This window comes from Mangifera indica, chromosome 10 (genome assembly GCF_011075055.1).
Source record: "Mangifera indica cultivar Alphonso chromosome 10, CATAS_Mindica_2.1, whole genome shotgun sequence".
Lineage (NCBI taxonomy): Eukaryota > Viridiplantae > Streptophyta > Magnoliopsida > Sapindales > Anacardiaceae > Mangifera > Mangifera indica.
Window position 1 is genome coordinate 2,465,560 of NC_058146.1, and position 26,533 is coordinate 2,492,092.

The 26,533-nt window shown below is 34.1% G+C and overlaps 4 protein-coding genes across 13 annotated transcripts; 2 read left to right on the forward strand and 2 right to left on the reverse strand.

The window, feature by feature from the left end:
* Positions 1-9: 9 nt before the first annotated feature.
* LOC123227912 (phenylalanine--tRNA ligase alpha subunit, cytoplasmic-like) lies at positions 10-7,341 on the reverse strand. Of its 2 annotated transcripts, XM_044653046.1 has the most exons (18): positions 7,082-7,338; positions 6,694-6,819; positions 6,040-6,129; positions 5,803-5,859; positions 5,419-5,474; positions 5,122-5,214; positions 4,474-4,564; positions 3,780-3,817; positions 3,633-3,671; positions 2,815-2,891; positions 2,650-2,734; positions 2,468-2,564; positions 1,914-2,010; positions 1,399-1,470; positions 856-922; positions 650-775; positions 437-491; positions 10-349 (listed from the first exon to the last, which is right to left on the reverse strand). In XM_044653046.1, exons 1-18 carry the CDS (start codon positions 7,226-7,228, stop codon positions 296-298), a joined length of 1,467 nt encoding a protein of 488 aa, XP_044508981.1. In that variant the 5' UTR covers positions 7,229-7,338; the 3' UTR covers positions 10-295. The 2 variants fall into 2 exon arrangements, with proteins under 2 accessions (XP_044508981.1, XP_044508982.1); XM_044653047.1 differs by lacking the exons at positions 10-349; positions 437-491; positions 650-775; positions 856-922 and adding an exon at positions 929-1,225 and having other exon boundaries at positions 7,082-7,341.
* Positions 7,342-8,014: 673 nt separating this feature from the next.
* On the forward strand, positions 8,015-10,311 carry LOC123227118 (protein NONRESPONDING TO OXYLIPINS 2, mitochondrial-like). Of its 4 annotated transcripts, none has more exons than XM_044651800.1 (3): positions 8,015-8,492; positions 8,634-8,704; positions 9,935-10,311. In XM_044651800.1, exons 1-3 carry the CDS (start codon positions 8,347-8,349, stop codon positions 9,952-9,954), a joined length of 237 nt encoding a protein of 78 aa, XP_044507735.1. In that variant the 5' UTR covers positions 8,015-8,346; the 3' UTR covers positions 9,955-10,311. The 4 variants fall into 4 exon arrangements, with proteins under 4 accessions (XP_044507735.1, XP_044507734.1, XP_044507732.1 ...); XM_044651799.1 differs by lacking the exon at positions 9,935-10,311 and adding an exon at positions 8,919-9,193 and having other exon boundaries at positions 8,021-8,492; XM_044651797.1 differs by having other exon boundaries at positions 8,057-8,492; positions 8,586-8,704.
* Positions 10,312-12,847: 2,536 nt separating this feature from the next.
* On the forward strand, positions 12,848-16,581 carry LOC123228242 (uncharacterized protein At1g01500-like). 6 transcript variants are annotated; one of them, XM_044653565.1, is made up of 4 exons: positions 12,848-13,291; positions 13,554-13,676; positions 14,173-14,986; positions 15,970-16,581. In XM_044653565.1, the coding sequence occupies exons 3-4, from the start codon at positions 14,276-14,278 to the stop codon at positions 16,210-16,212; spliced, it is 954 nt and encodes a 317-aa protein (XP_044509500.1). In that variant the 5' UTR covers positions 12,848-13,291; positions 13,554-13,676; positions 14,173-14,275; the 3' UTR covers positions 16,213-16,581. The 6 variants fall into 6 exon arrangements, with proteins under 6 accessions (XP_044509500.1, XP_044509499.1, XP_044509498.1 ...); XM_044653564.1 differs by lacking the exon at positions 13,554-13,676; XM_044653563.1 differs by lacking the exons at positions 12,848-13,291; positions 13,554-13,676 and adding an exon at positions 13,411-13,553.
* Positions 16,582-19,560: 2,979 nt separating this feature from the next.
* Positions 19,561-22,612, reverse strand: LOC123228335 (BTB/POZ domain-containing protein At3g05675-like). Its single transcript, XM_044653691.1, has 2 exons — positions 21,423-22,612; positions 19,561-20,072 (listed from the first exon to the last, which is right to left on the reverse strand). Exons 1-2 carry the CDS (start codon positions 22,545-22,547, stop codon positions 19,794-19,796), a joined length of 1,404 nt encoding a protein of 467 aa, XP_044509626.1. The 5' UTR covers positions 22,548-22,612; the 3' UTR covers positions 19,561-19,793.
* Positions 22,613-26,533: the final 3,921 nt, after the last annotated feature.

The following is a 26,533-nucleotide window of genomic DNA, read 5'->3' on the forward strand; positions in this document are numbered from 1 at the left end:
GCAGGAAGATACGACAGAATCAACGTAAGAGCTTATCCATATAGTTTGTATCTGTGTGTATTTGAAGTTGCCTGAATAAATTGAATCACAAGCAAGCATTATTATGAATCATGTTATACAAGATGCCTCTGCTCATTTGCAGAACAAAAATTTGAAAGCCTCTTTCACTAAGTTTATCTTAATTTAACCAAGCAAAAACCAATAACTCTGTGCTAACATCCATGATTCTAAAAGCTGCCAAGACCTGGGCATTTCCTAGTATACTCGAGAGTTCCGAAAGAATAGAACCACAATCTTACTGGAGTCCAAGTCGACAGATTGGGTTCTCCTTGATGAGGCCAAGATCCACCTGTAATTACAAGACACAAACATGCACCAGCATTCTTGACTTGAAAACAATTTAACAACATAGCAAGTTTATGGAAAGTAGAGGTACCTTGTGTCCAAACAGATCTCGGATATTATTGTAACCATAGAGGATCATAGTCGGTCTAGTTCAAAAAGTTAGAAACAAAAATAAGTATCTTTTCAATACATAGAGCAGGAAGTAGAATGCTTCAGCATTGTCACAAGCATGTTTAAAGAGGGGCACGACACAATAAATTCCATTCAGTTTTTATTGCTTGAATTTCAATAATAATTTGATTACCTTTCAAGGGAAAGGCCCCATGCAATAACACGGACGTCTTCCGGGAATCCCATAGGAAGCAACATTTCAGGTCTGAACATGCCAGAATTCCCAATTTCCACCCATTTCCCTAAGCCTTCATGATAGCTGGTAAATCACAGGAGAGATGCCAATTGCTAAGTACCGAAACATACAACACCAAATTAGAGAGGTCTAGGATTTATTACCTGAAAATCTCCATGCTTGGTTCAGTATATGGATTGTAAGCAGGCTTAAAACGCAGCTGAGACATGCCTATGAATAGATGGGAATATAAATTAATTTAGTGGCAGATTCATAGTTTTTAGTCAATTGAGGGGGTGAAGGAAAAAGTAATTGTTCAACATCTAGTCAAGAGGAATAGTATCTGTCAAAGATTTTCCTTTTGGCAAGTTACTCGTCAAAACTCATTGTAGCTATTATTTCCAATCATGGAGCTCTCTTTTGGTGCTCTTTAAGCACAGTTATTGGAACAAGAGACATCTTTTGTTCAGTTTCGGTTTCAATAAATGGGATTTTGGTCTGTGCTATCCAATCCATGATGGCTGCAGAATAATGCTAGATGAAGATACAAACAATGAATAACTGAAATGCATTTGCAGAAAGGAAAGAACAAAAATTCTTAGCTTCATTTCACTTGACCTTTAAAAATTAAACTCTGATAAAAAAAATGTATACTATAAAGAAGCACAGAAACCAACTGACTTTTCAATAGAGTGATCATTCATTACCCAAACGTGTGAAGAAGTCCTTCAGGACTCCAACCAAGTCACCAAGCGTAAGCCCCCAATCACATATCAGACCTGAAACCAAAATTAGGAATTACACAATATTCAGAGAAAGCAGAGCATCTACACATTACCAACATCATAAGTTTAATTAATGCTATTGGTGAAAACAAGGAAATTCCGTGACAAACCCATGTGATTTCACAACCTTTAGTATATACAACTTCGAGATTACTGATTTTTGGACAATGCCAAAACTTACTTGTGCATAAATAGAACAAAGTTGGCACTTGGAAAGCAGGTAAAAATCCAATGTGTTATTATCAAGCCACTAAAAAATATTTATACCAGTTGACAAAACAAGCCAGGTCCAGATGATGGGTCAAATTGTTTGTTGCAATAAAGATCATTCATATCTCAGTTTGAACACCCAAACATCTTTAGTTTAGACTAAAGTGAATAAAATATAATTTCACTGCTATACCAAATCCAATGTGCATAGATTAACTTATCAACACCTTCTATTTGGTGGAACTCTGCAAGATGAGTTCGATCGACCGCTTCATTTCTGAAAACACGGTCTATGGAGAAGTACCTTTTGGGGGCAAATGGTTTCTGCAAATAAAATCAACAAGGAAAAAATGCTCTGATATAAAAAAAAGAAAACAATAATAATGACAGTGTACCATAGCCTACCACATCATACAAGATATTAAAATCTTCAATACATGTGTCAAATAATAGTTAAAAAAAAAAAAATTCAACTGAGATAAATACTAGATGGTTCCATACTCAATTTAGTTCTTTATAATTGTTCATTTTCCTTATTAAGATTTCGGAGGTTAACTAGCAATGACAAAGCCAAACTAGACTCTGAGAACACTACCTCTTTGTTCCCATCTAAAATATCTTAGCAATTACAATTATTAGTGCCAGGGCAGCTTCACTTAAAAGTATATTAGCACCAAAACTGAAAAACAAAGGGACTTTTAGATCGAAGAGGAAATCTATATCGGAGAGTACAATTTTTGCTTTTTTTGAAAATTCAAGAAGATTATCCAGTCAATCAAACCTCTGCTAGTGCCTTAAGCATCCTTGAGGAAACAGCAGTCGTATGAGTTCGCAAGAGGTTTTTGTTTGCTTCCTCTCTCTTCCAATCATATCCATATCTTGCAAAATACAATTTAATAGAATAAAAAAGTATCCCTTATTGTGAAGATTAAATATTGAAGCCAGGATAAGAAACTGCCATACCCTCTGGACCCATAACCTCCAACCTCATGAACACGCTTCACCCTCTCAACATAATCTTCCGGCAGTTCCCTTGTAGTGGAAGGTTCTACACATTTACCAAACAACCATAAGAAGGAAATCTAAAGGAGCACCATTACCAGAATCAAGCAATGAAGATAGCCAAACCTTGTAGGAAGAATGTATCATGTGAGTCACGGGCAGGGTGTTGTTGTGGCTGGAACAATGCATCAAAGTTCCAGAAGCTACAAGTTTGACATGCAAACAGGTTAACATTCAAGAGTGTACTGGCATTGCCTTTTATCACATAGATTAAATTAAATTGTAAGTATTTGAATTCGTTTACAAAAAAAGATTGAACATATTTTTAAAGTAACTCATGCAAGAGATTTGCAATCTTGCTTTTTTATCCCCTCATCTACCTGGGAATGGAGGAAAAGAGCCAATAATCATGTTATAAGCATTCTATGTTCTTTCACTTGAAATCTGAAACTTGTTCAACAAAATCAATTTGTGACGTTTCTGAAGTTATAGCCTGCCTTTTACAGCATAAATGAATGAATACATGATATTGCTTCATTCTAAACAATAGACATAAAATTTGTTGCTTCCTTCCAATTTACACTATCTGACAGATGATTAGAAACCAACTGCAAGCACAGTTTTAAGATTGATACTGTATACACAGATATTAAAAATAAATTCTCTTTTTACTTCCATTCTTTGTTCAATTAAGGAATTTTGGTACACAAAAGGCCGCATGCAGCAATTACTATATCCCTATATACCGTTTTGTGTGAAAAATGCCTTCAGTTATATCTCAACAACCATAAACCACCTCAGTCATCGAAAGTATTCAACTATATGTTTACATGGGTCTTAGTGGATAAAGCCACAGCTGTTGAACTTAGAATGTGAAGTTCCATTGACAATCAAGTAACAATGAAAATATAATGAGTTCACAAGGAGCTGGTAAGAACAAGTACCTGCTCTCAACATAATTGTTAGTTGGCATCTCCTCAAAACTGTAACCAGCACAAGATAAATGTACAAAAATGTCAGACTTGTAAAGAGATAGAGTGAGAAAAGACAAAAGTGTGTTGAAATCAAACGAACTAAAGGTCATAACTCACCCCAATTGAAGGAAAATGTCCTTCAATTGCTTTCGTACCTGAAAATGGAAAAAACATTATGAATAAAAAAATCATACAAGGCTTTACAACATTAGGAATGTGATATTTAAGACATTATTAATTTTTTTTTAAGGCAATGGAAATATTTTTGTACAAAGCCTAGAATGTGAAAAATCCTATGTAAACAATCTTAATCTACTACTGTCATTATGCATGCACACAAATTCATCTTTATCTATGGAATGAATTGTGTTTGTAAAAAAAAACAATCATATTATACAAAATACTATTCCCGTGGAAAATAATCTTCATAGAACATCATTCTTCCTTGTTCACACTGAACCTTTTCAGGGAGTTAAATACAACAAATCACAAAAAATAAAATTTGGCTTCAGTTGATCTGCATTTAATAGCAACTCACTAAATATATTAACCTACTTAGTACAATGGCATCACAAAGACAGAATTTTGAATTATTTAAGATCTAATATGTAAACCACTCACAAGTAGGCATTAATGATAAAAGCCCTTAAACATCACTACCTTGTAAGAGATTAGTCCGAACATATTGCAAATTAAATAAAATTTATAAAAAGTATTAATAAATTATCCCACAAAGTAAATATACAGTGGTAAAAATCTAACAGTCATTGAAATTAACTGAAGGTAAAGAAAGGGAGGATTTGGTCCTCACCTTAAGCAGTGGGTGAAGGTGGCCACCTTCAGCAGGCTGTCCTTTAGCATTGAAGTTATACTCCTTGAATTCTAGTTCCTTCCAATCGCCTCTGAAGGCACAAAACATAGCAGAAAATTTTCAGCTTAGTTACTAGATTAAGTCAGAAAGATATCCTAAACATGTATTAAAAAAAGAAAAGAACCACTGATAGGTGTTACATGACAAGACACTACACATTGAGGCTGAACAAACAAGAAGTATAACGTAGAAATATATTATCATTAATTATAGCTAGCTTACCCCCACATTGAACCATATGACAGTAAATTTTAAAAAAATATATTATTTAAAGCTTCAAGTATAAAAACTTAATATCAAATTGGAAAATAAATATCATGCAAAGTGCACGGCCATAGAAATACCCCAACTTTAAATAAGAAAGGGAAAGACTATAACCATTCCAGATTTCATTGTCAATGGTACATAGCCCAAAATATGTTCACCAGTTCAACTCTTTTAGCAGGAAAAAACTTTCAAATGATACAAATAAAGGGAAATGGACTTAAACACTATAATTCAACTGAAGCTATTGTAACTAAAAGTTCTTACTAACAAACTGTTTATATTTTTTAATATTTTGTTGCAAATACAAAATGTATTAAATACCTCTGAAGATTTTCTCTAGTCAAATCTGTAGCAATTTTCTTTCTTTGCGGAGCATAATTAGGACCTTTTGTCACTGAGTAGCCCTTCCATGTTCTAGAAGAAAAAAAAAAAAAAAAAGACAAAGTAATTTAGTAAAAGGCAGGAATGGCTTTGTTGTCACTACAACAGAACAAAGAAGCTTCAATAGAATGATGTGAAACTCCAGTAGTCTTAGAGTAATCTGAGGTCCTTACCATAGAAGAATAGTAAATCAGCAATGAAAGCACATGTATATAAATTAAAAGTCAAGAGGATTACTGAAGAACAATAAGCTTTCTTGCTTTGAGAGAGTTGATATCTTCTTGCTTAATTTCCTGATTTACAAAGTGGATGTATTTGAGTAAACTAAAAAGAAAAGGAAGTACAGAATAACAGAATCGGATTTAGCACAGATAAACATGATGAATTCATTTTACATGAACCAAAGTTGTAAGAACAAAAATGACTATTTAAGGCATATTGGAAGAGACACTCATAAGCCAACCTAACTAGGACCCTTTAGGTATATTAAGAGTCAGCTATATAATAAATGAGAGAAAAATAATACAAGCTCAGTGATAAGAGATTAAGAACTCTCAATCGTATATGAAGTAAATAATGCAAAACCAAATGGCAGGCAAATTAGATATGATAATCACGCACATGTCCTTCTTGAACATGTAGCAGCAAATCTCTGACTTTATCTTCCACATTTGGAACCTACAGCAAGTTATGAAAAACAATGGATAATTAAGCGCAATATACACAATAGAAGCACAAAATGATCAGAAAATAGATGCTGTAGCAATTTGACAGCAACTACGTAATAGGTTAGGAGTAGGCAACCCAAAAACTCATCTAAGAACTTGATTGATTGAAAAAATTAAAAAAGGGTGTTACCTTTCTTGAAACTTGCTTTCCCATCTCCACCCACCTATTCTTTCCTGCCTGTGAGCAACCTATTTTGAAAACCACAGGATCAAGGTTTTTCTGCATCAATACAATATTTCAGAAACACATTTAGCAGAAAACCCAAAATTATCATGATTTACACACAATTCAACTCACAAAAGAAAAGGAAATTCAAGAATAACCATCAGTACATTGTACATATAGCCTGATTCATTTGAGTACACCGATCAATTACAACATACAACAATCCAACGATCACTTAGTACATATTTAGTTTCACTGCTATTAATTTTTTCAAATACATAAATGAACAAAAAATAAACTGATTTGCTGTCTGTTTTGTAGAAATGATTGAAAAATACAAAATCATTTCTTAAAATTTGTAACAAAGCTGAAGACACCATATTGGCTCTTAAGAAATCATCCTCAAAAATGTTCTCTTGTTGGTTTACTCATATTAAAATATTTCATTGCATACAGTCTCCTCTCATTCTCAAAATTTTGTTTCCATTGATGCTACCATAGGAGCTCTCAGAACTTAAAAGGCGAAGTCCAATTCCTTTACATCTTTCAAATTAGTTATCCATAACTAAATTTTAGAAAAAGAAAATTGTAAATTCAAATGGGATTCATAGAAATCACCTGCAGTTCATCTTTTGAGATACTACCCTCATGCGGCACAGCCATAAACAATTGGAATTCAGGTGATCCTTCAGTTGCATATTTTCTACCTTCATCAGTCAGCACCCACGCCTCCCTCTTAATGTTCTGCAGAATTATTTTAAAATCACATAATACATCCGATATTCACTTTTTAATCTTCACCAAAGAAAATGAAACACAATTAAGCAGATAACACTAACAAAACCACAACTAGAAACACGAATCAATCAAACAAAATACAAAATTAAAATAATAATAATATAAAGCAAATCAACATAGCCGAAACTACGCAAATGTGTGTGTGCGCGTATGATAACAAGCAAGCAGAACAAAGCGAGTAAACCATTTTTGAGAAATAGTGGTATACCTGAGCGTCCACGTAACGGAAACCGTTAAGACTCTTGATGACATTAACGACGTCGTTGTGATCGAGCTGGCGTTCGGCGGCGAAAACGCCTGAATCCACGATTTGCTCATTGTGTTGTAAGTAACCTAAAATCGCCTCCTCAGCCATTGATGGTCGTCAGTTTGACTGAGTTATTCTTTCCTGTTCTTTCTTTTGCGTTGAAGTTCAGTTCAGAGCTTGATAAACCTAGCCACTTAGACGATGCCAGAGTCCACTCCAGTCACGCAATATTAGAAGAGAAAGCATTGGGCTGGGCTGGCTAGTGGTTAGGGCTTGGCCTTTACTTTGTAATCGATCGATTTTAAAATTTTCAAAATAATTTTTATTTTTCTTGTTAGGATGCATCTATATATTTATTATTTAATTGATTTAGCCTTGAGACTGATACCACTTTCTTGATTGGGTAATCCGAATCGGCGGTGAAACGGCTTCGTTTTGTTAAGCTAGCAGGGTTGGTTAATTTTTTGGTGTGGATTTCTAATAAAGATGGCAACAGAGGGCAGGGGAAAGATCTTAATCTCCGTCTTGTAAAGGATATCCCTATTACGGGGAAAAAAGTACTCTTTATCTCCTTTCAGTGAAATTTTTTTTTTGCTTTTATAAAAAAAAATCCTCTTCCATATTTAAAAAAATAATAATTATTTAAACCCTTCAAATACAATATAAATATATTAAATATAAAATTAAATAAAATTTAAATCAATTCATTATTTTAAATATCATATATTAATTATTTTAATATATACAATAAAAACTTAAATAAATTTAAAAAATATAAATAATCTAAAATTATAAAAATATATTAATATTTTAAATAAATATAATAATATAAAAAAACGATAATAAGATGGAGATAGAGTGAGGAGAATACACACGCATCTCAGTCAATGGGTCATCCCCAATTGTAAAAATTTTTTTTGTTCCTATCTCAGTCCCCTTCCTTATTTTTATTGAAAAATCCTCCTCTTGTTAAGATAAGAGAGAGTTTCAGACTGAAATTGTCATCTCCAATTTCTAATAAAGTGTGTCCGTGATTTTTCGATCATGAAACGCAGCGTTTTAATGTCATTGTGTTTTTGTTAAACCCGTTTAAGAGTTCACACCCGATCCATTCCGTCTAGTCGGATCAATGACTGTAACGACATCGTTGTAACCATCGAAACTCTTGTACTTTGACAATAGGGTTTAAGCTCTCTTCACTCTCACAGCACTCCTCTGAAGCCGTAATGGCTTCGTTATGTAGATCAGCCATAGCCACAGCTTCGAAATCTGTCGCTGCTCGATCCAAAACCACAACCCTGAAGACCATCAACCCAAAATCCATTTTTTCTGCTTTCTCTTCATCCACCAGCTCCCTCCCTCGTGCCGCAAGGTTTATAGATATATTTCTCTTTTTTATTTTTGTTATTTAATTTTATCTCATTGACAGTAGAGTCTTAAATTGAGTGTTAATTCATTATGAAAGGGTTGTTTCGATTTTGGGGAGTGTTGAGTCACTGATGCCTCTTCACAGTGCTATTGCTTCTGCGCGGCTCAAGTCATACATTGCTGTTGATTCAACCTGCTGGAGCTGGCTTTCTCAAGGTATATTTGACATAACTGTTTTTCATTTCTTTTACTTTTTATATGAAGTATGTCATCAGAAGTTTGAATTTACAATGGATTTTTTGTATATTCATTTATGGTCCATTTTGTTATTAATTTTTTGTCTATCTATTTATCTAGCGTTGATTCCATGGTTACTTGTTATCCGATGTAGACTTTTTATTCTGACATTTTTGGTATACTTTGTCAATAGGACTTGCAGTTACATTGTGACAGGGTTTGCTGGAAATATAATGGGACTATAAATGAAAAGGATTTGTTTTCAGTTTCTGTTACTAAAAGAAAAACAAATTCCTGTACTCTTTTTTAAATCTTTGTAGCCGGCAGAGTATGCAAACTCGTGTAACCAAAGTTAATAAGTTCCATTACATGTTTTGTAATTTTTAAAATTTTTTTTCCGGGGATTAAGGCTGTATTAAATAGTTTTATTGATTGGTATTTATCTTACAGTTTGCAGTAGTCTCATAATTATTTGAAGTTTCTTGAATGATTTTGGTGAGAATTATTGTTCTTCTGCACTTGGATCTTTGGTCTTTGACTTGATGAAGGGATTAAGTTGGGATTTAATCATGGTAGTTAAGTACTCTGCATTTCCTTCCCTTGAGAAATCCTTATTTTGGGCTTCTTATACGGCCAATCCACAAGATTTTTGAGATCTTCTGGTGATTCTCGTTGGGGCTAGTTAGAATGTATGGGATGTTTCAGTTTCTATGGCCAGTCTTTATAGATGTGTTTTCACCATGATTGAATGAAATACTTTTATGTTCGTTTGCACATACTGCATGCTTCCTTGCTTTCTGGATGCTTCATACAATGGTGTTGAATCTACACCTTGAACTTTGACAAGGCACTTTCCGGCTTAGAACACATTTTGTGACTATGTTGTGTTTGACTTACCCTGTAAAATTCCTAACCCGGAGGAATATTATTTATTTTTTGGGTATCTTCATCCTTAATTCAAGTTGCTCTTATCACTCACCAAGAGTAATGATACTCTTTAGATAATGCGAGGATTCTAGCCAAGTTAATTATACATTCTTATTTTTATTTTTGCCTTATAATGTTCCTGATTAAATACTCTTTCTTCAGTGATTTGTCTTTCTTATCCCACTTGTTTCATTTTGTTTATTCAACAAAATTTTCTTTCCTTTCTAGTTGAGTTAGCTGTCTACTGATTATCTTCCACATTTCTTTATTTCCATTTCCTAGACTTTGCAGTTCCTCGGTGACACAAGCTTCAGTCTTTCCAAACTTAGTTGGCCTGCATTTGTGGTTTTTCTTCTACCTCTGTTGGTTCCTTCAATACTTTTCCATTTCCTTCCCATTCATGGATAGTGCTTAACTTATCGTGTGGCACCAGATCATATTCTACTATGGTTGTTGATACTATATCCTTTGTTTTCATAAGCTAGAAAACCTTTTTCCCCTGCTTTGCAGGTCTTTACTTGCACACTTTATCCTTTTTTTTTTTTTTGTCACCACACTATCATCAGGTAATGCTTCAATAACTGATCAAAAATTAATGTAGGAATGTTTCTTCTGTTCAAATTTGGTATAAACATCAGAGGTTTTCTGTTTTGAAGTGACATTACACTTGAAGCCTGTAACTTTCCAGTCTTTTATGGATAGTTTAGGATTCCCCAGGCAGTGATTTATTCTTTGATTCCTCATATTAGTTTACACCAGATAAAGCTTGCACATTGAGTTTAAGCTTCATATTAAATTTACTGGTGGAGTGACTTTTAGAGAACCGTTCTTTGGTTGAGGAATTCATAGGCTTTGTAATAAACTCTATGGTTGAGGCTTATTATTCATTGTCTAAAGATCTGATATTTTACCAATAAGAGGACTGTCCAAGCATTTGCAACTCATTTGGAATACCAGGTTTACAGCTGTATGCTCATCTCTGTTTCTGGTAAAGTTATATGTCGAGATTTGATAATGATGACCCTCATTATTATAACACAGCCTTTCATGCCTGTTGGCAATCTGCCTGAGTCCATTATCCACTGTGCCCTTTAATCAAGGCTTCAAGCCAACTGAATATGGCTGATTGTTTTGCTCGACTTCAGCATAAGTTGTTTACTACTTTGCAGCTCAGCTCTTGCTGGCCTTTAATTTGTTGAAACTTAACTGAAACGAGGTGCAGCAGATCATGTAAATTGACATCTTTTTCATCTGGGTTTCCAAGGCTTTTATTTTCGGGGACTCCAAGAATGACCAGAGGGTACTCGAGAAACCCAGAATGGTTGAACTCAATTCTTGAATGAATAGATAGATTGTTGCCAAAGTTGACAGTCCATTAACACATTGTGGGTCTCTCGTTTTTCTATCTGTTTTGAGATGGCCGGCCTGTTGCTGAGAAGATGAAAATAGAACTGAAAATTCTCTAGTGAAAATTTGTGGCATTGAGATCCCATGAGAAACAGAATAAGAAATACCAGATTGTGATTTAACCAATCAACCAACCTAACTCTTCCCCGTTGTGACCATTTATTATATATTCTGTTTACATACAAAACGGTAATTTAGTAAAACCAATGTAAAATTTTACAATAAAACTGTGTGTATATATATATATATATATATGTTTTTTTGATATATAATTTAAGTATATAAATAATATGTTATTTTATAATTAAATGATTTTAAATTAAAAATAAAATAATATTTAATTATATGATGATAGTGTAACTCAAGATTTTATCATAAAACTTGTAAATTGACCAAAATACTATTGTGCAGTATTGTTTTTTGACCAAAATCTATTGCCACCTAAGGTTTGTTGAAATTTCAAATTTTATCTTATAAGTTTAAAAAGATCAAATTTACCCCTATCATTTACTTTTGTAAGTGGTTTCCATCGACTGAAAAAAGAAAAAGGGTCACTTATAATAGATTTTTTATTCTATCTTTTATTTTTAAAATCAGGTATGTTTAAGGGTGACTTATATATTTTTTAAAAATATTTTTTTTATAAATTAGAATATATTAATAATTTAATATTTATATTTAGTTTTATTATCAGTTTTATAATTTTAAGAGATATTAACTAAAATTGATAAAAAAATTTCCGCTTAAATCTTTTTATCTTAGGCAAATGTATAGTGGTTTTACCTTTATAAGCAAATTTATTTTTAATTTTAAAAATACCCTTCTTTACTTATTATGTCACTTTCAGCAACTTCTGTGTATGTATCCTAGTGTATGAGAGCGTAAAGGGTACGTAAATTCGTACACGGTGTGTGGGTATGTACAAGGTGCATACAGAGTGTGTAAATGCGTACAAGGTGCATGAATGCGTGCAAGGTGCGTACAGGGTACGTGGGTGCGTGAAAACTATAAATATAGATATATAAAAATATGAATATAAATATATTTATATTTATATAAAAATTTATATTTATATTTTTATACATCTATATTTATATTTTTCATGCACCCACACATCTTGTATGTACCCTATACGTACTCTGCACACACCCACGCACCTTGTACACATCTTTTATGTTTCATACACATCGTGATACAACATCAGTTCGTACTTATCATTCTCCTCATCTATGTTATTTTTTCATTACTATCTGTATTTGAAACATAAACATTAATTTATCAATTTTTAAATATGTTTTTAATCTTTGAAACGTGAATTAGTGATAGTTTGAATAAAAAATTATTAAATCTGTTAAACAAATTTTAGATGATCGAACGTGACATAAATCGTTAGAGTGACGCAATAAACTGAGGGAGGGATTTTTGAAATTAAATGTAAATTTCCCTATAAAAGTGAGACTGTTATACGTTTGTCTAAAAAAATTTATGCAAAAAATTTTTTATCGATTTTAATTAATATCTCCAATTTTAATAAACAAAAATAAAATTTTATTTTTTTAATTTTATAAAGTAAAAAATTGTATGCAATAGGACGGTGGTTAGTTTTGTCAGATGCCTTCTGCCTGTCTCGTGAAATCCTAGGATTGTCTCACATGAATTTAGCATAAATCTAAAGCAAAATAACAACAAAATCAAATTTTTTTTTCCCTAAAATTTCATAAAAATTTAACAATAGTGTCACTGGAACAAAACAAATTAATAAGACAAATCAAGCACTTGAAAGAGAAAGCTGAGCCTCTGACCACCAAATAATCTCTTCCTCCAATCAAACTCTAATGCCTTGTTAGTGTGTAGCTTTATGTACAGAACATTGGATTGTAAACCCGTTTTCTCTATTTCGCGGATAAGATCTGAATCTGAAGGATAATATCATATATAGTTCTATTTATTGTTTTTGAATCCTACAAAAACTCATATTTTGTGACTTCTTGTTTCAACCACGATTAGAAGAGATTAGCGACAGCATTTGATGATCTGGGTTTTTCTTTTTATATCTCAAGTGTGATGCAATTTATTTTGTGGCTATAAAGATTGTTAAATCAAAAGCAGGAGACACAAGTCACTAGAGGCTAAAATTTTTTATTCTTTTTGGATTTGTGGAGGCCACAAAGATAGAGGCGCTAAGACGGAGAGGAGTGACAGATTACAGAGGCTGATGATATATTTTTTGTGGTGAGTTTATATCGTTTTGAGGAAATATAATTGCGGTGTCTGTGTGGTTTTAAATGTCATAATTATTCAAGAAGAGATTAGTGGCAAGTTGTGTTTTGTCTGTTTATGTGAATTGTGACGTGTATGATTTGTCATGTATTACGGGCAATTGGTGGTCTTTAATTGTTGTGGGGATTATTTTCACTGTGAATTGTCATTTGAGCAAAAGACTTTATCGTTATCTTTTAGGCTAATTTGTTTGCTTGCTTATGGGGTTTTGCAGGTATGAAATTAAGATCAATTGTTTTGTTGGTTAAATTAAGTTTCTGAAGGACAGTCACCAGTTTCTCAGCTTTGTTATCCGAAATTTGGATTATTATTATTATTGCATTAAGTTTCTGAAGGGGTATGTTGTTGGGACAGTGACCATTTTTCTCAGCTTTGGATATCCCAATTTTTTTTAACTGAATGTTTCTTTGGCTTGAATACTTTGGATTTTTCTCCAGTCTTTGACCATCTTCTTACCACTACTTTATCCCCTGTTTCTTCTTCTGGTTTGGTGTTTGGTTCTTTCCTTGCTTAGATGATCGCTATTTGATTATCTTTTCAATTCCTACTGGATTCGTGTATGGTTTCTCTTATTATGCTTGAGACTTTTGGGGCTTCTGCTTCTTTCCTTTCTCCATGTCCTTTTTGGTTTAGAGTTCTGGCCTTCAGAATTTATTTATTTAGTTTCGGTAGCTTTTCTTCAGAATTTTCCCGGCATATCCTTCTGTTTGTTTTATTTGCAGTTTACTGGCTGAGCATGGCTAGATTTCTAGTTTCTGCTGCTTGTTGGTATTTCAGTGTTCAAATTACATTTCATTGATAGGTTTGATCTCATTTTATTGACATGGCTGCAGGGTTTCTAGGCTCACATGAGTCTCACTTGTGTAAATTTTCCTGAGTCGTTGGTTCAGTCAAGTGGGAAGCATTTCACTGGAGAGATTTGAATCCTTGAGGGCAATGGAACAATCTTATGGGATGTCCAATGGTGACAGACCAACCAGTAATGGCCATATCATAAAGCACTCTCCTTACCAGCAATGTGTTAAGGGCTCACTACATTGGCTTGATTTAAGAGTTTTCTATGTTAGAATAAGCAAATGTGAGATAGATGATTCAACACCTGAGTACCTCACACTAAATCATATTCCGCTGCATCCCAACACCCTTCTTGAAGCAAATGGTGTTAGAACGAGTATCTGTTCTGATGGGGCATCAACACTTCTTAGAAGGGATAGATTGGATAAGAGATCTGAAGAAGTTACATTTGTGAGCACTGATAGTATTAGAATGACAGGAAGCGTGAAGTTTGAGGTTTTAGATAAGGACATTCTTGTGCTATCTGGGGTTTTAGAATTGTTTAACAGCAATGGGTTTCCAGGGGAGCCAGGTCCTGGAAACCATGACCAGAGATGGAGCATGAACTGTGAATCAGACATGACCTCAGGCACTGGCTTCCTGAAGGCAAAACAGTTTACAGGTTCTGACTCTGCTACACCAACAGTTGAGGTGTATGTTGCAGGGTCCTTCTGCGGCTCTCCAATCATCTTAACTAAGACTTTAAAGCTTAGTTCTCGAAAAAACCTAACAAGGAAGGGTTTGTTGGATTCCATACCAGAGTGTGAGGCATATGAATTTGAGAAAGATGGTCCTTCTGTACTTCCTTTGCAGGTAATGTTAGTTTAATCTTGAAAGTTAAGGGAAACTTGGAGTTTTAAATGCTTAGAATGTTTTACTCTTCTCTCAATTTTGTAATGCATTACTCATCCATTTTAATATCCCATTTATGTTTTGCTACAACTAAAAAGCTTTACTGGCTTTTAACACTCTTCTTTCTGCAAGAATATTTGATCCCTTTTTTATATGAAAACCAGTTTATTTGTTCCATATACATGTGTGATATATTCATACATGTGCTTGCACTTTTACCTCTACCGATTTTGTAAATAAACATCCACAAGTTGTTTCTCACTTCTCAAAGGGAAGAAAAGTCCCAATGATTCCCTGATTCTGTTTGAAGGTCACTGAATTTTCATTTGGCTTGGATGTATACTGTTCCTGCATATATATTTTATGTAGTTTCTTTTCAGATATCCTCTGGAGACAGAAATTCTTTCAATGTATGGGAATTATTCGAAACGATATGAAGATCTTAACCCCAGAATTTGTCTATAGTTGCTAGGGAATTCTGGTTCATATACCATACATTTTACTTGGCTGACCGTCTTACGTTGGGATATTAAAATGTTAAGTTAGTTCTGAACATTGTAGCAGTATGTTCTTGTATGGTTATGAAGGATCCATATAGATTCATTTCCACCCTTTTGATGATAATGAACATCGCTTCCTTTTTCTCTTCTTTGTCCCTTTCCGTAACTTGTGTGAATTTAGTTTTATGGTAAATGAAGTGCTTCAAAATATGTCTCTCCTCAGATATTGCCGCTATCAAACCCTCTTGCATTTTTGTCTGGGTCCTTGGTGCCACTGCTCTTCATAGTATCTTATGGTGCATGACATTTTCTTCTTTCTGTAATTTCCTTTTTACTTTTTGCTCTTTGAATGAGTCAATTAAGTTTTCATTTTGAGTTTTTTTCCCTATATTATTGCTTTATGCACAAAGAATTCTGCTTTTCATATTCTTCATAATTTTGCAGATATCAGAGTACTCAAATCACAAACCAGAAAATGAAGACTACTACGGCCGTCACTTGGGGACTGAATATTTGCAAGGTGAATATTTAGAAGGTGAAGATGGGGAACTCTCATGGTTCAATGCTGGTGTGAGGGTGGGTGTTGGCATTGGGCTCAGCATATGTGTGGGAATCGGGTTAGGTATAGGTTTGCTGGTTCAAACCTACCAAAGCACGACCCGAAACTTTAGAAGGCGGCGTCTATAGTGATTTCCAGTGTTATCATGATCCAAATGGAAACTAACATGTTGGTGTTTCTTACAATTACAGTGGTTGATTAGAAGGTCAGGTTTTCTGTAATTAAAGTGCCGTTGAGGCAAGAATTCCAGCTTTTTCGTGGTTCTGTGATTGGTGTGGGAAGCAGGCGAGCCTTCTATCTAAAAATAAAGCTTAATTCTATTTTTAAATGTACTATCATTACGACAGTAATCTTGCCTGTATATATTGCACAGAGTTTTCTCAAATGTGAAAGTTCATTATAGAGTGAAGACCATCTTCACGTAGCTAGTTGCAGAACTTTGTCAGCTGAAGTTGTTATGATTTTCTTTACAAATAGCACCAAGGTTTGGTAATGTATATATGGGTGCAGTGTGGATCCGTCGCTGATAAGTTAATGACTCAATCATTGTGTCCAAAAACTTGCGCGGCCTCACTTGTGGACTACGTCTATTTGTCAGGATTTCACATTCACCGCTTATAGTTTCAGCCCAGACATGACGCACAGCTCACACGAGAAAGTTCACTTCACACGGCAGTGCCATTATGTCTTGGAAATCACATGAAGCAGAGAGTCCCTAGTGCCAGACAGACAGACAGACAGACAGACAGACAGACAGACAGGCAGACATTGGGATGTTTGAATTGGCGATTTATAGCCTCTCACCTCTGTTGGATTGTGGTCCCGATAAGCAAAAAGGTTTTTTTTTTTTTTTTTTTTAAAGTAAAAATATCTTAAATTTTTGTTAAAATATCAAAATTATTCTTTAACATGGCTATATAAACTCTCTTATTTTTATTTGTATTTTTAATTAATATTAATTATTATAAGTTCGTTTAGAAACAAGAAATTCATATTTTTGAATTCAAATAAAAAAAATCAATTTATAAACAAAAGTATTTATATGAATCTTAACTCAAAACTTAATTTTATTTGTTAAATTTAATTTGTATATCATGAAAATGGGATATTTGGATAAATAATTTAGGGGTTAAATAAAATATTAAAAAAATAAATATGAAGATCATTTTGATATTACACAATATATAAAAGATTTAAATAACATGTTAAAAATAAATATATATATTGAAATATCCTAGAATATCAATAATAAAAAAATCACTCAAAAATCTAAAAAAACAAATTTAAATTTCAAAAACTACACGTTCAAATAGCTTAAGAACGAGAAAACCGTAAAATCAATCTGAAATTTCGTAATTATATCGTAAAACGTGTCTAAAAAAACACAAAACTAAAAAGATAGATGTCAAATTGAAAACTACATATCAAAAAAGTCTAGCTCGATCACAAACAAACTTAAACTCATAAAAACCGAAAATCCTAAATTTGGTAAAACAAAAAACTACATAATACAAACTGAAACAGTTTTATTTGGGCGTCCAAATTGGGCACAACTGACAAAGTCGGTTATCATTATAGAGCTTGAAACAAATATATTACAGACCTCGCAACTCCTCTCAGATCAAAAGTTATGACCGTTCAAAGTCTGTCCCCTACAGGTCATATAGTTTAAAAAAAGTCAATTTTCACCAAACCCACGGTTTTCACGAACTGTCTCATGGTTCAGTGTAAAATTTTCTATGAATCCTCGTGGATCTCCCCCCCTTCCCTCTCCCTTTAAAATTTTGAAAACGTTAAATTTCTCTCTATCTCACAGGCACTTATGGGAGATTACCGTAACGCCGACATATCTAACCCATTTTTCGGCCCAAAATCATTATTTCAACCTTCAATTTCGACACAAATCAAATATATACATCCAATAACACAAAACCCCTCAAGAAATTCAACAAAACAACCAAAAATCAAAACATTTTATGCATTGTTTAAAATCGGAATCCTAAAAATTCAAACCTCAAAATCTCCCTCAAATTTCAATACTCTTAATAATAAATTGATTCAAACAAGAAGTGAGATGATATAATATCTTTATTTGTCATTTTCAGTTGCTGAAAAATACGAAAAGATAAAAACCCTCTGTGCCCGTGGGAGACACGTGGGAGATTCGAATTTTCTCTAAATTTCAATAGTAAATCTATGGGAAATGTGGGGTTATATATAAGGATACTTTGATCATTTCACAAATTGAAGACATTTTTTCTTAATCTTTAGAGTTTTAGACAATTTAGCTTAATACTTCTTAGTTTTAGGCATTTATTATAATTTTCCTATAAATATTCATTAAATTTTGAATATTTAATTAAATATTTAAATAATATATTATTATATAATTAAATTATTTAAATATTAATTTAATTATATTGTGATATCCAATTAAAATAATATAATTTTATTGAAAGATTAAAGCTGGGAAAGTTACTTAGCTGCACATGATTGATAGAACCTTTTATGATTAAGTAAATGGTAAAAATTTATATTTTACTATGCTAAGGTTTTTTCTTTTGGTTGAAGAAGCATGTCTTCATAATTTTTTTCCTTTTATACTCCACTGCACTGTACAATTGAATGTGAAATGAGAATTTACCTTCATCTTGTTGAATGCATGTGTGGGTCAAAGTGTTGATGGCGCCTGTTGAGCGCACTGTTGAATTGAGGAGGGTAGCTTTGAGCCTATACATGGAACTGCTTTAGGTGGCCTCCAAAATGTTTTCTCTTCTCATATTTTCACACATTTTCTTCTTTTCTTGTGATAAAATAAACTTAAATTTACTTGAAAATTGAAAATTTTTAAAAAATTTAAACAATAAACATCTTCTTATAAATATTTATTCCATATGCGATATTAAAATTATTCAAATCTATAAAAAAATATTTTTATAATTTAAAATAAATTTCCGTTCATCTACAAAATACTTATTCTTTTTATAGAATATTTGAAAAGAAAAATATTAAAAATTATAATACAAATATATTAAAATAATAAAATAAAAAAATTAATATAAGTGAATAACCAATGGGTCGACCTATGACTATAAAACTAGATAAAGATTTTAAAAATCATTTATCATGTAGATTAACCTATTTTTCATCTGTACTCATTTTATTCGTTTTCACCCGGCCCACTCACCTGTTTGCTAGGTCTAAGACACACAACCTCAATCACCCATTTATCTTTAACCATCTTCATTATAACCCTGAAATTACAGTCTTGACGCATTTCCAAGAGCTAACATTTTGAGTTCAGTGAAGGGAGACAGCTTGAAAAGTACTATTTGTCTTAGATGAAGTGATGATCTAAGCCCACTGAATAAAGATAGTTCGTGCTATCATAATTATCCGACCCTCCCTTAACATGGACAGTTTACAATTGTTCTGTATAAACAGTATATGCACAGATTGAAAGCCAGTAGGCCTAGTTACACCCAGATTAATGCCTTTCTCTTCAACAATTTGGTTGGGTTTGTGCCATGGTGCAAACAGCTTTACAAAGGAACATTATCAGAAGCATTTAGATTTGCTTCCGTTCCAAAAATGGAAAGATCCTTATTATTCTACACAGTCACATTCCATTGTTTGTGCACAATATAAGACAGTGAAGTCTATGCCTATAAAACAAAGGCTGCGGAAGCAATGCATGTAATTCTAAATTCTAACAATGGTCACCTGTTAGTGAGGGCTGAGTTGCTCGGCGGAACCAGGTATTAAATGCCCTAATTAAGTGAGGACAATCTTCCAGATTTTTGGTGGAGAAACTAAGGCACTGTTGCAACAACTCTTGCGCATCTGACATAGGTAGCGTGGAAATGATTCTAAGGAATGTCTCTTCAAGGTCCAGGTAGAGTGCTTTCTGACTGGGCACCAAAGGTGAGACATTGTCTTTGCAAACAATTAGAACAGGAAGCCAATCTTTTACAAGCTTCATCCTAACCTGGAACATTAAATAAAAAAGTTTCTTAGTTCATTTCTTCCTCGTACAAAACAATTTAATGGGAGATGGTTTACACAGATTTTTCATAATAACAAGGACAGCAAGTGAGGTCAGAACTTCGTTAAACCTCAGCGGCCATGAGAAAAACTTCCAATAATAAAATCAGGGATGTCCCAAACAATTTTCCAATTAATACTTATGGTTCTTATGAGAAACTTAAAATGATGGCTTGGCTTGTGAAAGTAAATATGAGTTTATTTGGTAAGTTTTTCCAAAGTTTATGTGGTTGAATAGCTTCCTAAAAACCTTGTCCAATCTTTCTGATATTTTTTGCAATGTGCTACAAAATTCTCCTGTCCTTCATTTTCTCATAACCTTTTCCTCATTAAAACTAGTTCAAAAGACCATCAAGCACACATAATGGCCATGTAAACTACTCTTTTACTGAATAAATTTGTTTTGTATAAGTTAAGCATATAAACCCCTATTATGATGAATAGCATTTTAAATGTAAATGTCACATCTAATGATAGATGAAGAATTGATATGCCAATCATCCAACCTAAACCACAGAGCACAACACTCCAGAGGAGCAACAAGAAACTCCTCCCACAATGATGATCAAATAGTCCATCCAAGTTTAAAAATGGTAAATATATCATCAAGGAAAGCAAGACCTTGCACTTACGCTGCACAAGTAAAAGAAGGTGACATTTTCTTCCCACAAAAAAAGAAAAAAAAAAATTGTCTCAACATCCGCCACCAATAATCTTCAAACAAGCATCCATGTAAGTAGTATAATTATGCATGGCCATTACCTTAGATTAAGTGAATTCAACTCAAGCCCTTTCCCAAGAACTAGTAATAGCAAAGAAAATGATTGAAACTGGGGAGACAAAGAAACAGAGACCAATAATTTCATGTAAAATTAACATTCTCCTCCAGGAGGACTTCCAATTTCATAAACCAACAGATAAACCCCGCCTTAATAATTTTGAATCTAACAGATAATCATGGATAGATCATCAAAAATGAAGCAACCACTAAAACTTACAAACAGGGAAATTTCTTTAAGAAATAAGACTGAATCTCAGTAATAATATCTGACGGTAGCATTTGCAAATTCAAATTTTAACCGATAGGGCCTACCATTATAGCCAAAATCAAATTGGAAACATTTTCAGTGTAAATTCCATTAACCAAGCACAAAATTAACGATATAAAGCAGGCATACAAAGATACATCACCAAAAACAATAGATATAAAGCTATATTACTAACTACCAAACAAATGTTTGATTAAGTCTCACGATATATAAAATAAAACACTGCAAAAGTCTCAAATCCATACCTGTCTAGTAGCCAAAATAGTGCCCCCAGCGACCCCATTGGCAAGCTTACAAGTACATCTCATCACAACAGATGGCAAACCAGGCACAATGTTCCTCCACGCATCATCCCGAAACGTGCGCTGCAAATTCACCGTGAACTCCGCCTGCTCGATCCACTCTTTCACCGCACTATCCGCCACTCTCAACTCAATCATCCTCTCCACCAACCACACCAAATGCCGCCCATTCGTCATCGCCGTATGCAAATTCAATCTCTGTATTGCCTCCGTCTCACACGTATCCCCTCTAAAATCCGGACTCGAATACTCCTCCAAACTCTCTTTCACCACCTTCAAACTCTCCTCAAACGCCCTCTCCAACACACGCCTGGCTGACTCCCTCGATGCGAACTCTCTCAGTAGCTTCGCCACAAACGCCTTCACGGAGGCTGTGTTCGGATGGTTGTGAATTGCTGACATAATTAGTCCGTTAAGCATCTCTTCGCACGAATCATCGGGTGCATAAAGCCTAGATAAGAGCTCTCTAGATTGTTCTTCACGTATTAAAGGAATTATTTCTATAACTCTCTTTTCTTCCTCTTCAGTCCACGGTACTGCTTCGATAAATTTTACGCACGCTTTAACACAATCTTCGAAGAGTAATTTTAAAGCGACGGGGAGCAAATCGAGAGCTACGGTGACAGAATTTATAACTGAAGAGAAATCGTCTGTGTAAAGAAGCTGCAAGACTGTCATGTGATCGGAGATTGAGCTCGGCGTAGGACTTGACACGTCGAAATTGAGACGGATGAATTTCTTATCGTTATCGGAGTTGATGCCATTGATGTTAGAGACCGGATTTTGCCAACGATCGGAGAGAAGAGCGGCGAAGTATTTTGAGCGGTGGAGGAGGTCGGAGTGGAGGTAGATCTGGACCTCGTCTTCGGCGGTGGAATCCCAGACGAAAGGGGAAGATGAATCCACGTACAGACGGAGGATGACGTCGGCGGTCGAGTTGTCGTTGAAGGAGGAATTGGATGTGAGGCGGCAGAGTTTCAGAGAGGATTCAGAGCGGCTAGTGTCAGCCGAGTAAAGCGTGGAGGTAGGGTGGTGAGGCACGCGTTGTCGTTTTTTATTGTTTGTCATTTTCTAGGATTAATCGATTTTGGCAGGTGAAGTGATCGAGGAAGAAGGTAGTACAATTTTGTGACATACAAATTTTGAGTAAATAAAAGAAGGCCAAACGACTATTTCCCACCCAAGGTTTAGCGTTTTCTCAAATGTCCCCCCTTTAACTATGGAAACACTAAACACTCACCCATAGCCAGTTAGATTTAACAAAACCCTAACGGTGGTAGGGGTAAAATTGTCAGTTTTGTTATAATATTAAAAATAAACTAAAATAGAATCTAATTTTGTCCCCCTAAACTTTAAAAACTAAAATTTTTTCTCAGCCTAAGTTTTAAAAAATCGCAGTTTCACCCTAGGGTTTGGTTTTGAAATCTCCGACGACCGTTCCAGCTCCGTTGCCGACGGTCTCTCCCTCCCGAAGCAGCCTCTCCTTCCGGCGAATGCTTTCCTCCTATTTGGAGGCTCGATCAGCGTCGGAAACGGGAAGAGGGACGAAGAACTTCGTCGAGGAAGACGAAGTTCTTCGTCTCCCCAGACGAAGACGAAGTCGTCGTCTTCGTCTGGGAAGACGATCGTCCTCCCATTGGGAAGACGATGACGAAGACGACGGCTTCGTCTTCGTCTGGGGAGACGAAGAACTTCGTCTTCCCCGACGAAGTTCTTCGTCCCTCTTCCCGTTTCAGACGCCGATCGAGCCTCCAAATGGGAGGAAAGTATTCGCCGGAAGGAGAGGCTGCTTCGGGAGGGAGAAACCGTCGGCAATGGAGCCGGAACGGTCGTCGAAGATTTCAAAACCAAACCCTAGGGTGAAATTGCGATTTTTTAAAACTTAGGCTGGGGGAAAATTTTAGCTTTTAAAGTTTAGGGGGGCAAAAGGAGATAAAATTTTTAGGCGTTAGGGTTTGGTTAAATCTAACCGGCCATGGGTGGGTGTTTGGTGTTTCCATAATTAAAGGGGATACATTTGAGAAAACGCTAAACCTTGGGTGGGAAATAGTCGTTTGGCCTTAAAAGAACTTTATTTCAAGAGGTCAAAAATAAAAAAAATACTTTTTAAAATAATGTGAACGTTAATATAAAATAATTTTTTTCTTATAAACTAAGAAGTTAATTAATTAAATTAGTTTTAAAATATTATATTATTATTCATTTTTTTATTTTTATATAATTTATTATTTTAATTAAAAATAAGGGTACTTTTGTCTTTAATAAATTAATAACTAATAATCAGATTTAAATTTAAATAACTTTTGTTTAAGCAAAATTAAAATTTTTATTAAAACATTATTAAGTCTTGTTTAAAGTCCAAATTTTGTTTAGTCTAAAATATTTCATTTCAAATTGATCAATCAAATCTCACTACGTGAAATTTAATTGGTAAACTTAGTCATAGGATTGAGGTTTAGTCGTTGCATTGACAACCAGTCTTTCATTTTAGTGCCATGGCCGAATCAAATCAAGGAAACATTTTTTTGAATGCGGTTTTATCAACCATAGTGATTGAATTGCGATTTTCGAATGAGATCTATAGAGAAACAATGACGAGGACATATCATATTATTGGCCAAAGGACTTATTCCTATCCAAAATATCCTCTTATTATAAGTTTTCATTCCGTAATTTTTAAAATCTCAAATACTCACCTATGAATAGTTAATATTAATGGTTTTAGAAACAAAATCATTATTTTATCTATAATATTAAAAATAAACTAAAATTTAATTTCGTTTTTCTTCCTTAAATATTAAAAACAAAAAGTTTTATTCCAACTCAAGTTTTAAAAAATGAGAGTTCTCTCATAAGATTTAGTTTTCAAATATCTGATGTCATAACCAACGATAAATATCTCTCGATACCTCCTTTCCCTCCGGCGGTCAAGCTTATCTCGTTTAGAAGCTTGAATGATGTCAATTAACGCTGGAAATAAATTTCAACTTTGTCGGAAAGATGAAGATGAGATCCAACAATGACGGTGGGTTTAGGACTGCCGATAGGAGGTAAAAATGGTAAGAGAGCGATCGCTGAAGAAAGAGAAAGGAGATGTCGTCGAAGAAGTGTTGGAGATGGCATTAGAGTTTGAAAACTAAACCCTAGGGGGGAAATGTGATTTTTTAAAGCTTGGTTTATGAGAGAAATTGTTAGTTTTTGGGATTTAGAAAGAAAAATAGATAAAATTTTAAGGAATTAGAGTTTTGTTAATTTTAATCATTTATAGATAAGTATTTGAGATTTTCATAATTAAAAGATAGAAACTTGGTATTAAAAGATATCTTGGGTGGAAAATAATCGTTTGGCCCATTTTATTTTATTTTATTTTATTTTATACACCATAAACTATTGGGTACAGATAATAGGAAAGTGATTTCATACAGGCTTCTTGACTTTTAGTCGATAATCCTAAGGTATCTTGGTTCCTAACTTGATGATTGACTTCATAAGGTGAGGCATACACAGAAAGTATGAGGACAAAGTTTATAGCCATCCATAGTATGTAAATGTCTCCCTAACATGACATTAAGCCTTGTTGGGCTTTCCTCTAGCATTTCTGGTGATCATTCTCGTTACTGTATTCGATTTAGGATGGTTTACGTATATGTTTGAATTGACTTTATAAGTATAGATACATGAGACATTGGACAACCAAGAAAGCTGAACTGGGGGGGTGGGGGTGAGGGAGGGGGAGAGGAGGAGTTGACTGCAATAGAATTTGAAATCAAGAAAGAGCCAGAGAACAACCTTTTGAAAAGTTTGATGAGATATGGTTCCAATATCCCGAGTAGGATTATTCTTTCTTTGGCAAAAGCTTTAATAGGCAAACCGAGGAATAGAAACATCTGTAAGTGGCTAAAGAAGCTGAAGGAGCTTCGATGGTGGAGAATGAGCAAGAGCTCACACCTGTTGAGGTCGAGGACCAAAGAATGGCCAATGACTCGATGTTTGAGCCTGTAGCAGTGCAAAATCAAGTTTCCGAGGACGTTATCAAAGAGTGCTTCCCAAAAAACTGCGAGCAAACTCAAATGATTATAAGATTATAATACCTTGGGGATAATTATGTGCATTTCTTTTATAATTTAACTTGAGTTAATGAGCTCAAAGATCAGGCAGCAGCAGGCAAGCGGATAAGCCCATGGTTTCACTTCTCTTAGTTTTCCTTAGTCAGTGGGCCTATTTGTGGAAGCAATTGAATTCTGACAAGAGCCGAAGGTTTATTATTAGCCTCATGGGGATTAGCCAATACAGTAGCGCTTCTTTTCATTTTTCAAATATTCGATTCGATTTAATGAAACCCAAATCTAAAAAAAGTCACGAATCTTTCGCTTTATCATTAATACACCTCATGGCCCTCTTCAATTGAATTTACAAAAACGCCCTTGCATGGCCTTTTCACATTAACACGGCCAATTACGAGACATCCTGAGATTGTGACAACCAGGTCCACAGCCTTTATTTTTCTTCGTTTGTTAAAATTCATAAAGTTTTTGGTCAAACGACTATTTTCCACCCAAGGCCTTATGTAGACCCTTTTTCTATTTATTAATTATTAAAATTTTAAATTTTTATCCGTTTATTAAATTTTATTATTATTATTAAAAATATAATTATTATTTATTAAAATATTTAAAAAAACTAAAAATTTATTATATTTTTACTTTCAAGTGTAAAAACTAATAAATTTTTTCTATCTAAAATTTAAAAAATTTACATTTTTTCCCTAAAATTTTTCCGATACTTTACCGACAATCAGAGATGACAGTAGCATTCTCTCTCTCTCCCAACTTCTCTGTCAATCTCGTTCTGTTTTCGATCAACCTCGACTAATGAAAGTTAGAGATAATGACATTTCTTCGTCTCTCAACAAATACGATAATGCGTTGTCTTTGTTGACTAGTTTCCTTTATCAATAACAATAAGAAATGAAATGAGAGTGAGAGAAAAACTGAGAGAGAGGGAGAACGTCGTCGTCCCTATCTCCAACCGTAGACAATAGTGGTTAGAAAAAC